General features: G+C 45.6%; 1 protein-coding gene across 4 annotated transcripts in view; it reads right to left on the reverse strand.

Moving 5' to 3' along the window:
* The window catches only part of EYA3 (EYA transcriptional coactivator and phosphatase 3), a 42,207-nt gene extending 30,322 nt beyond the window's left edge, over positions 1–11,885 (reverse strand). The window contains exons 1-3 of one of the 4 annotated variants that reach the window (XM_059868892.1): positions 11,792–11,885; positions 9,301–9,415; positions 976–1,073 (exon numbers count right to left, since the gene is read on the reverse strand). In XM_059868892.1, coding sequence (XP_059724875.1) covers positions 976–1,008 — 33 coding nt within the window. In that variant the 5' untranslated portion in view covers positions 1,009–1,073; positions 9,301–9,415; positions 11,792–11,885. The remainder of the gene's footprint in view (positions 1–975; positions 1,074–9,300; positions 9,416–11,791) is intronic. The other 3 variants (XM_059868894.1, XM_059868895.1, XM_059868893.1) reach the window with 3 other exon arrangements.
* Positions 11,886–12,246: the final 361 nt, after the last annotated feature.

The following is a 12,246-nucleotide window of genomic DNA, read 5'->3' on the forward strand; positions in this document are numbered from 1 at the left end:
GTGGATATTACTCAGGCCCATCATCTGCAACTTGTGGAAAGCCAGATTCTGAATAATTTTACATTTCCATTTCATTTGATTTTGTTCCTAAGTCATAAAATGCCATAAATGACATGACAATGTATTTTCTAACTAGTTTAACTGAAGAATATTAAATTCTCACATTAAAAAGGCATCAAAATCTTTTCAATTACAACACACCCAAAGTGCCCTCAAGCACTTGATTCTGTTTCTGTGTGCATTTGACAAGGTCTCCAAGATTACAAGCATCACTCCCATTGCATCTTGGCAATTTCTTGTTGAGTTTGTGCCAGGTTTATTTTGGGAACAGAACATTAATACAAACATTTCTGTTTAATTCCTATGCTATTATGTTTTAGATACATAATTTAATTAATCTCATACTGTATTGATAATTCTCTACCCAACACTTCCATGCTGTGTTAATATCAGTTATTGATAATGCAAATATTTCACATACATGTAGCAACTTTAACCTTCAGACATGCTTCCCTACCCCAAGGTACTGTTACATCAGTCATTCAGAAATGCCTTCCACTTGTGGAAACAATGAATCACAGGATCTTTTCATAATCTCAAGCATAAGAATTAAAGACTACACTTTGGAATACCCAGCAGGCTGAATTTGTCCCTAAAATAGTGAATTTTTTTTTCTCTACATCAGGCTTGAGATAAGTCTGGTTTTCTGAGCATAACAAGTAATCATTTTGCACAGAAACATCATAAAGTTCAAGAACTTATAACTACTCCTTTCTTACTACTGCCTGCACAATTATAGTAAATTCAATGTACAGCACATTTTAAGAACAACAAAATGCTTTTTGTCCTCTGGATAAATACACTAAGTATAAGCCTTTTTTTCCAATTTTAGTTAAAATAACTGTATACCAAAATTGTGAGATCACTAATTTGTTTGAGATTTTTCATTTTCAGCCTTTTTTAAAATGTACTTACTGGTTGCTCGGGTAAGTCTTGTGGCTCTTCCATGGGTATTACTGTTATTTTAATGCTTAAATGATTCAAATGGTGTGTTCCTCAGCAGTCTTCAAGCCCTGTTAAACAAAAGGTGCTCATGGCTTTATGTACTTTTTGGGGGCTTATCATGTAGGCTATCAGAGAATATTAATTGTTATATACTCCTCCCCTAAAACTCGTGTGGCCATCTCCCAAATAAAATACAAAATTCATATATGGAAAGATTTCATAAACAAGGGATTTAGCTTTAAGCTTTGAAGATACAGATTTTTCATGCACATGGTACATTTCTACATCATTTGCTCGGATCACGCTGGCTGCAGAAGCTAACACACTAATCAGACACGTGCACCATGATTTTAAAGACAGTTTAAATGATCAAGTCTGGTCTACTAGGTCAGTAAACAGCATGATTCAATCTAACCTGTTTTAATTTAGAACATTTATATAACAATCAAAAAAAAAAAAAAAATCAGGACAAGACTGTACACCTAAATGCATTTACACACAGGGCTGCTCCCCACCAAATTCACAAAGCAAGTTCATTATTTCAACTGCACCTTTCAAAAAGAGAAGTTTGATGAAATTTTATAAAAGAATTTTTATTTTGGAAGCATTTAGCAGAGAGATCTTACATACTACATCAAAAAGCCGCTGCCTTCCAGGGACTTAAAATCATAGAAAAGCAATTTTGCATAATCTTTTCACAACCTGATTAACTTTTGCAATTTGCTGGGCAAAACAGAAAGACCTGCGTCCTCCTGGCTTCCCCCTGTGCCCACCTGATGTGCAGGAGCTGTCTGATGTGTGTTTTTGTTCTTTCTGCATCTCATTTTGGAGCCACTTTATTAAAACTGACCCCAACCTCTTCAGAGCAGCTTTTCCTGAGCTGCCTCCTCTGCCACACACCCACACAGCACAACTTCAGGGGATTGCAGAAATTAGAAGAAATGCTGAAAAACTCTTAGTGGGTTGGAGAAGTTAAATCCAGAGGTACAACCTATTCCTGCTTCCACTGCCACAAAAGTCTGGCTCTGAATGTCTGCAGAAATGTGAAAGGGCTATTTTACACACCACTCCTTCCTCTAGGACCTTCTGTTTTCCCAGCCTGCCCGGAGTATTCAGGCACTTTCAAACCATGGGATTATCCCCACACAAAGTGACTGAACTGGTTTACAGAAAGAACTTTCTGGTGTCCTGAAAACCATGGCTCTGTCCCCTCCCTGGCTCCTGCCAGACCTACTTACCCCGGCAGCACGTGCAGCCCGCCCGCAGCCCGGCCCCACGTGCCAGCCACAGGGATGCTCTGCAGCCTGCAATAATTCCAAATTAACCACGAAAACACAAAGGTTTCTCCCTCATTTGAGGGCAGGTCTTACGTGCCTGGGTGTATTGTATGTGGCAGGATAACATTTCATTGAGGGTTTGAGGATTTTGCAAGGCTGCCATCCCTAATCAAAGCTACTTACCGTTATTGCCTGAACTCTAAGTCAACTGAATTCACAATTAGTCTTTTCCACAATTCAGGTTCTTTGGAAATTACCCTATTCACAACACATAAGTCTACAATACAAAGCACTACTGTCACATTTGTAGTTTTTCCTCCATCAGTTTCAATCAGTTTTATTTTAAATATAAATCTTATTTATTTTCTATAAAATAACAGAAAAATTAAGACTGAAGAGAAACTCTGCCACTCAGAGATTATACAAAGGAGTACAAAATACAATGGCCAAGAGCAAGAAGATTTGAAATTTATACCAAGAAGTCCTGTCCCTCATCCTTTGCTTCTGTTATTTAACACTGTTTTGCTGTGTAATTTCATAGAAGAATCCCAAACTAAACTCTTGAGCATGGAAAAATACTTTACATTCCACTGATCCATACAGCAGTAACTTCCCATCCCACACTCTGCTTAAAAACTGTGAGCAGTTCTTTAATTTTGGCTTTCAGAAGGATTTAAATAATTACAAAGACAAAAAGATTCTCAGAGTCCCACTGGAATATTTTACAGGTGTGAAAAAACCACTCTTTCCAAATAAGCTGATCATCTTACAGCACCTGGAAGCAGATGATTGAACCAAAGCAAATGAACAGAAAGTGCCTGCCTTAAAGGCAGGCAGAACTTGACCTCTGGTGGCTTCATGCTTTCTCCCAGGGAAGTGAAAATTCCAAGTGAGAACTTGGCCTAGAGTGGCTTCATGCCTTCCCTGTGTCTGCAGAAACAGCAGCAGAGGCAGAGGACACCTCACACTCCAGGTGTGCTGTGGTTGCACACACCAAGCAGGGTGACATGGAGGCACTGAGCTCCACATCTGAGAGCAAGGGGTGAGGGCATCCTCCCCCAGCCAAGGTCAGGCTGGGGTGTGGGAAAGCAGCAGCAGCTTTCCCACATCCCAACAGTGGTGTGGGGAAAGGGAGAGAGAGCTCCTGCCTCTCCTGAGCTCCTGCCTCTCCCTGCCTCCTGCACCCCACTCCCTCCTTCCTGGCCTCCAGAGGCTTGTGAGGTTGAACAACAGTCTGGATGCAGGATCTGCCAAGGGAAAAGAAAGAGAAAGAAAAGAAAAACCAGAGAGACTCAAGCACAGTCTTTCTGCTGAGCTGATGACAGAAAGATCAGCTCTGGCCCTGCACAGCCCTGTTCCAGGGTAGCCAGCAGGATGAGGGTCAGGAAAAACATGCAAGCAGAGCAGCAGGATGTCCCTTTTCAGCCACAGCCATGGTAAATGAAACCATAATTTGATCATCTACTTGATGTTCCACTTTGATGAAGCAGAGACATGACAGTGATAAATACACAACAGCCTTTCCACCTGTACCACCCAGCCAGTCACCAGGTTCTCACACAGAGCAGACACACATCTTCTTCTGGCTGGGCACAGCAAGCCCTTGGATCATGGCATGGCAGGAACCTCTCCCTGCCTCTCTCCTCCTGCACTGAGAGGCTGAGGGAAGCTGCTGTCAGCTCCAAGGCTGAAGCCACCAGCAGCATCCAGGGAGCAGCTGCTCCTGCCCCACTGATCTCCCTAAGAGCCCTCTCCTCCACAGCTAATCCCCAGCTGCCCCCCAGCCAGCCCCAGCCCTTGGTGGGTCCATGGCCCAGGGCCCTGAGCCTCCCCAGGTGCTCTTGGACACCTCCTCACCCAGTATGAGAGCTCTGAGCCACCCAGAGCTTGGCTTTCCCAAAAACCAAACCCAGCATCTTGCACTTGCTCAGCCTGAGCTGCCTCAGAGGAGTACACTGAGCCAGCAGCTCACCAGCAACAAAGATGATTTTTAAAAACTGAAAATACACAACACTGATTTTTTGGTGGGGTTTTTGGGGGGATTTTTTGTTGTTGCTTTTGGGGGGATTTTTGTTGTTGTTTTTGGGGGGATTTTTTTTGTTGTTGTTTTTGGGGGGTTTGCACATCAAATCTCAAAATTAGATTTTAACTTGTATAAAACCCAAGTTAACTGCATTTCAGGTAAGCTTTATTATTTTTTTACACATTACTACAGAACATTTTTAAACCCTAAGTGAACACAACAGCAGAGGTATCAAAGATTCAGGAGGTGAGAAAGCTTCTGTGGGCCACTGGGTTTGTGAATGAGAAAAACAGTACAAAATGGAAGCAAGTGTGCAAGAAGCCATTAAATGAGCTGCTGCAATGAAAGAAACATTCAGAAAAATGAGTCCATTGTTCTGCTTCTGGAAACCAGCAAAGTACCACACTTTTTGCTTTATGGGATGATTTTTGTTAATTATCTGATGAAAACTATTCTGTAATATGTGAATTAAACACAGGTTTTATTTGATCTAGACTTGTTTTGAATAACCACCCTGTTTAATTCTTGCATGGAACACCAACAATGCAAGATAATAAGAATTGGGTTTGCAAGTAATTTTATTTTGTTTGCTCAATTTAAGGAGCCACATTATCTAACTTCAAACCAGAAGGCATCAGAGCAGAGGTATGGGCTGCAGAATCACTCCCAGCAGCTGCCTTCTGCTCTGCACATCTTGATGCCAATAATTCACCATTAAAAGCCCTGGCAAGTGATCTGCAGTTTCTTGCACTAAATCCTGTTTTTAAAATCCTAAAATACAAAGTCCAGCTTGGTCAGACTTTCTCAAACTAGGTACTCTGGATAGAATTTCTGAAAGCTGCCTGCTATGAGCAGCACCTGGATGGACTGCTATTTACTTTCAGCTTGTGCTTTTCAAGCCCATCTGCCTTGGCTTTGAATATAAAGTTTCATGCAAGAAACAGTTCTCCCAAGCTGCAAATAATTAAAGTCAGGACACTGTGATAAAACCAACATGCAGTGATTATATTGATTAGAAAAAAAGGCTAATTGACTCTGGTTTTATATTACTTTAAAACAGTCACTATTTCCCTAAGAACAAAGTTTTGACGGGGGAAATGAAATTACATCTATCAAACAGAGTTGGAATAAAATCATAGGATCATTGATTTTGGAAAAGACCTCCAAGATCATTAGGCCCAACCAATACCCAGCACTGCCAAGGCCACCACTAATCCATGTCCCCAAGTGCCTGGTCTTTAAATCCCTCAAGGGATGGTGACTCCACCCCTGCTCTGGGCAGCCTGTGCCAGGGCTGGACATCCCTTTCAGGGAAGAAATTTTCCCCAATATCCAATCTAAACCTTCCCTGGCACAGCTTGAGGCCATGTTCTCTTGTCCTGTCCCTTGTCCCCAGGGAGCAGGGCCTGACCCCACCTGGCTCCATCCTCCTGTCAGGCAGTTGTAGAGAGCAAGAAGACCCTCCCAAGCCTCCTTTTCTCCAGGCTGAGCCACACCAGCTTGTCCAGCTGCTCCTCATCAGAGCTGTGCTTCAGCTTCTTCCCCAGCTCTGTTCCCTTCTCTGGACATGCTCCAGCCCTTCAATATCTGTACTGCAGTGAGGGGCCCAAAACTGAACCCAAAAAGAGGGGGAAATCACTTCCCTATCCCTGCTCAACACACCATTTTTCACACAGACCAGGATGCCCTTGGCATTTTTGGTCACCTACCCACATGCTGGTTCATGCTCAGCAGCTGTCAACCAGCACCCCCAGGTCCTTTCCTGATGGGCCCCCTTCCCACCACACTCCCAGCCTGGAGTGTTCCATGGATTGCTGTGCTTAGGATGCCCTCCATTCCCTGGTCCTGAACATTCATGAAGATATTAAGCAGGACTGGTCCCAGTCCTGAACTCTGGGGTACTCCACCAGTGCCCAGCCCCACAGGGATGTAGTTCCATTCCCCTTCACTCTCTGGGCCCAGCCATACAGAAGTTTCAAACCCAGCAAAGAGTTCACCAGCCCAAGCCCTGAGCAGCCACTTTCTCCAGAAGAAATGGAGTCAGAGGGTTTACCAAGGTTCAGACAGACCCATCCACAGCCCCTCCCTTATCCACAATGCAAGTCACCTTGTAGAAGGAGATCAGGTTGGTCAGGCAGGATCTGCCTCCCCTAAACACTTGGACTGAGACCCCTGGGTGTCCTGTATGTGCCACATGATGCCATGGGAGATGGTCTGCTCTACAGCCTTCCACTCCACTGAGGGCAGGCTGCAGTCCCCACATGCATGCTCTGACCCTCCTGCTAGATGGGCACTACACTTGCAAGCATCCAGTCAAGTGGGACCTGCCTGGTTAGCCAGGGAAATGATGGAAGGTGGCTCAGTGAGCACTTCTCCTTCAGTGCCCTTGACTGGATCCTACATGGCCCCAGAGACTTGTCTAAGTGGTGTAGTATGTATTTATAGAAACACTTTTTTATTGTCTTTTACAGCAATGGCTGTAATGTTTCGTGCAAGTTTTTTGTACAAGTCACCTATGGAGTTATTTTCACTCCTTAGTTGTTCAAGGACCACCACCTTACAATGACCAACAACACAAATACATGGATTAGGCAGCAGAACAGTGTAGTGTTCCCATATTTTCTGGTGGGGTATCTCATGACAATGTGCCCATGCTGCTGCATTACACACACAGAGCATCAGAGCATGCAGCCAAAACAACCCAAGACATCACCCAAGTGGAGCAGAGCTTTTCCTCACAATGTTTTTTTTTTTCACTCTGTGCCACTCACCACATGACAGCTTCTGACAGAGAAGCAGAACTTGGCAGAGTGCAGCATGGCAGATCTACCCCCCTTTCTTTTTTTAGATTTAATTAGAATACCCAAATAAAAGCAGAAGAGACACATATTGACATTACCACACACTGCACAATGCAGCAGAGCTCACAGCAAACACTGATACTCCACTATTGGCTTTTCTCATCCTCCACACACACCCACATGCCCCTGGGTACAACACACACAGGTATCTGCAAAATACTGTGACAACCAGACAAATAAACCTTTGTGATGAGTCCCTGCTCTCTCTCCATGCTCCTTCCTCCCTTCTTTATCAGCCAGGGAATTTCAGAATTAAACATTGTAAAAGTTACAAGAAAAGCATTTTGTATGCCCTATTTCTGAAGGTATGGATGGTCATGACAAGCCTGAAAATGCTGTCCTGTAGGACTAAAAAAATAATGATTAAAATTTCATAACCTTAAAATGGGAAAAAAATTGTGCTGTGAGAAATAAAATAGGAAATGAACACAGCGATAAAATAACTGAAATCAACCATGGAAATACCAATCTAGCTTCCTCCTAAGCAATGCTTGTTCCACTGATAGGAAGTCCCCCATGATGTTTAGATCCTTGAAGGGCTGTCAGTGCTCTGAGTGTCTGCAGCTCACTCTGCGTGACCCATGACACATGCTTGTTTTCCCAGTTCTTATGCAATGCTTTTTCAATTTGATTTTGAAACACAGCAGGGAAAATTGTAATGGGGAAAAGAACTGTTTTCACAAAAGGAAGATTTGGAAAGAACAACTTCATCCTCAAGAAAAACAACTCCCACTGAGCCCAGAAATCATGTGGCAACTCCTGCTAGACAGAGCCAACACACATCACTCACAAGGCAGGAGAACACAGAACTGCTGCTACCTTTCAGTGACAGAACCAAAGCACAGTGGTTTACAGAAACATCAGCCAAGTGGAACAATTGATTCCTTCCTCTCTTCCTGAGGATACAACCTGCAGTGAGACCAAACAGATTTTCCCCTGAAGACCACACAGAGTGTGGTACCTGAAATCTCACAGCCCACATACATTTTTGTGTTTCTGGAAATAATTAAACAGGTCACAAACTTCTAGAGCTGCAGCCCCAGACAGTAAAAAAAAAAATGCTGTTTGACTCCCATGGTTTTAAAAACAAACTTCCCAACAGCAGGACACACTGCCCTTAATTCCTAAAAGCCACTTCAGACATATCCAAATAGATTAGGACACTTCCTGAACAAAAGACTGAACTTTTTAAACTTCTCTCAGTCAGACAGCAAATCTGCATCACATTAACCACAAAAAAGACTTATTGATATTATGCAGTTCTAAATTCCATTTTTAATAAAAGATTTGACTCATACATCTCAAAAAGTCACACAGCTAGCACCAGAGGCTACCATGAAATGCACCTATACTGCTATTAGAGGAACTCTTCCAGTACTCAACTGTACTCAGTTCAAGGTCCCAGAAGAAGTGAAGATGACAAGTAACAAAATAAACAGCCAGCTTATAGTTTGTTCACAAGGCTGACCTGATCTGTGCAGTGCTGTGGGGGGCCTGAAGAGGCAATGTCTGATCATCAAGGACAGCTCCCCCAAGCACAAGAGCCCAGTCCAGCCCAAGAGGCAAGAAAATGAGCAAATGCAGGGGGAGGACACTTTGGCTGGACAGACAACTTCTGACTAAGCTCAAAAAGGAAGAATCTGGGAGGTCGAGCAAACTAGTATGAGACTGACTTGTAAAATCCCAGAAATGGAATTACACATACTAGTGCATTCTATACAGAAATAGGAACCCTCACCCAAGGTTTAAAGCTGCCACACGCTTTATGTGAAGTTCCAGCTGGTGAATCTCAGGGAAACAGCACTGTCAGTATTCAAACACAACCAAGAAACATTTCAAGACACAGCAGGAAGCTCCTGGGATGCAAGAATAGTGCTCTGGTCAAGTCTTAACTCAGGAGAGACCCATCTGCTGCAGAACTGAACTGTTCCATCACCTCTGAAATTAGGCTAGACATACCCTTAACCCCAAATAAAAGTCCATCTAAGAGATGGAAAGAGTCCCCATGACAATATTGTATTATTTTTCTAAATACAGGCCTTGTTTTTAGTTAGCTTGCTCAGTTACAGGACTGATGGGTGACAACCTGGAAAAGACAGGGCAGTGATTGGGGTGAATCACAGTGACACCATACCCTGAAGAGGCTGCTGTGCCCTGCTGTGTCACAGCACTCTCCTAAACATCCTGTTGGGTATCAGGAGGAGATCCCAGCCCTTGCAACATCACCTTCACTGAGGCTCTGGAGGCAGCTGCAAGAAGAAAGAAAGGATTTGAAGTTACTCCTTCAGGTACTGGAGTGCCCCCAGTCATGGCATCTGCACAAACTACCCCAGAATCACTGCAAGAGAGGGGCCACCAGAGAATACTGCTGAAGAGATGCTGGCTTGCAGCCCTTTAACCAAGTACAGGAAAAAAATTCTAGACAAATCAGGATGAAATAAAGGAAGTAAATTAAGGGTAAGACAAAGCAAGAAAAAGCTGAAAAATACCATCCTTAATGTATAACCAAGGAGGGAGTGAAGCTGGTCATGGTATAGGGGCAAAAACCACTCCCAAATTCCTGTAAGAAGATGCTGTCTGGAGATGGGTGCTCTGTAGACACTGCTTGGTGCAAGAACACACATAAAATACCAGTTGTTAAGTCCTGACACAATTCTATGTCAGGCTCAAAAGTTTCCACACTTCTCCATCCTGGCAGCTCCTTCTCCAATCACAGGGTTTTGCAGACCCAGTAAAAGTTTTATCAAGCATCCGTTTTCTAAGAGCAGATTTCAGGGAAAAAAAGAGCAGAGACTTGTCAAGAGGGGAAAAAAATAACCCTACTTCTGCTCACTGAGAGTACAGGCATGGAGCTACTCACATCCCAATATTATCTGCTTTATGCCTTGAGCACCTTGTGTAGAGCATGGCTTGCCCACAGGCACACACTACTTGCCTGACATTAAGTTCAATTAAAATATTTCAGTATATTTTATCTAGTTTTATGTTTAGCCATCTATAACCACCTTTTGGTACAAAGAAGTGAGGAAATGGTACATTAATCTACTGTAGAGGGGCTCCAACTCTTTCATACAGCACATGGAAACCCATTTATAGTGTCCTCTGACACATTCAACTCAAAATTCATTCAACATCTGGATATTTCCGGGGCAAAGATCTGAGAAGCTACAAATGCTTCCTACAGCTATTGCATACATCCATGAGAGATTTTCAAACAAATTATTTGAAAAGCAGCAGTCTTCCAATCAGATGTGCTGCACAACCCAACAATACACAGTTCTCAAGTGCCACAACTGCTGCTAAGGCAAGAACTGAGGGGGAGACAAAAGTTGCAGGCAAATACTGCAAGAATTGCAGCAGCTTGGAAACTGCAGGACCTCGAGCTCAGGACGTTTCAAACAGAACAGAGAGAATGTATCAGCAGATCAGTGCTTGTGTGGCAAAAGCTGGATGGCAGAACCCCACAAGTAAGAGGGATTGCACCAAGAGGTGACAAGGAAAGTCCCTCAAACACAGTAGGTTCAGCCCAACAAGCCTGTAGGTTTGTAGGCTGAGAAAAGCACTATGTTCATGCATTTTTAAAAGTAACTTATTATGAAACCACTGACTTCAGGCACATGAATTGTGATTCTTAACTAAACATAAATTAATCAGCTTCCAGAGTTTAAGATAATCCACAACAGACAAAACTAAAGGAAACCAAACAAGTGGCAGATAAGATTTTTATGATTATCATTATCTCCATCGGTATGTTGCCTGTTAATTACCAGTTGGAGATTACTATACTACAGATTAAGTGCATCACAGAACCAGAGCTAGCTGCACTCAGAAAGCAAACTCCATCCTGACTCTTTGTTTGATACTTCATCAAGAGGGCTACAGCTATGTTCCATCAAGGACTAGCTCTAGTCTGGAAACCATTCAGCCACACCATGCTGCACAGCAACCAACCTAACAAGGCATTCTGTGCTGGACTTGGCTGTACATACAGCTCCAACAACTCTGCACAGCATCCCCAGAACCAGGAACATCCAGCAGAGGCCACCTGGATCCAACCTCGCTCGTGAAGCCCAAGCCCAGCCCAAACATCCTATGAGAGTGCACAAGCTCCAGCACGAGCAGCTAAACCCACCCAAGAGCGATCGATGCAGGTGTGCTGAACCGTGCCCTGGGGAAGCCGGCACAGCCTGCGCCCGGTCCCGGGAGCCGCGGTCCCTCCCGCGGCCATCTACCGAGCCCCGGGCAGACCGCGGGGCCGGCTCTGGGTCCCTCTGTCCGCTCCTCAGTGCCTGGGCGAGCCCAGGGAGCCGGGCAGTTTCCCCTGCCCCTCCTGCCTTTCTCCCAGCCCTTCCGCGCACCAGCAGCGGCGAAGAAGCCGGGACAGCCAGGCACGCCCCGCCGGGCTCGGGGGCGGCCAGGCAAGGTCCAGCCCCGCGCCGCCGGTGCTGCCGCGGCGCTCGGGCCCGCGCTCCGGCGGGGCAGGGGCAGGAGCGCACGCTGAGCACACGCGTCGGCCTCGCCGCCCGCGGCCTCGCAGCCCTGGCCCGCCGGTGCCAGCCCGAGCCCGCGAACAGCACCGGGGGTTGCGGGGGTGCTCCGTGCGCAGGGCCCGAGCAGGTTCTTACCGAGAGGCGGCTCCGGAGCCGGGCCCGGGGCCCGCAGCGGACATGGCAGCGGGGCCCGCGCTCCCCGCCCGCCGCCGGAACAGAGCGCGGCGCCGGCAGTGGCGTCACTGCCCGCCCGGGCGGGGCGGGGCCGCCGCCGTGAGGGAGCCGTGCCCCGTGTGGGACTGGACGCTGTGGCGGCCCCAGGGTCGCCCTCACTCACTGTCCCGAGTGTATTTAATTAGAGGGGAGCCCCGCCGGGTGCCACCAAAGCCGCTCCATCACCGCCCTCAGCCGGGCAGGGCAGAGCAAACAGAACGAAAGGCTGGGGAGGCGAGAGCAGGGCAGGAGAGATCTCTCACCCAGCACCGGTACGGCAGACATGGCCCGGCTGGGGGAATCCGTTTAATTTATTGCGAGATAAATCAGAGTACAGTAACGAGAAATAAATCCTCAACTTAATCCCCTAGCCCTGC

The sequence above is a fragment of the Haemorhous mexicanus genome, chromosome 27, assembly GCF_027477595.1.
Source record: "Haemorhous mexicanus isolate bHaeMex1 chromosome 27, bHaeMex1.pri, whole genome shotgun sequence".
Taxonomy (NCBI): domain Eukaryota; kingdom Metazoa; phylum Chordata; class Aves; order Passeriformes; family Fringillidae; genus Haemorhous; species Haemorhous mexicanus.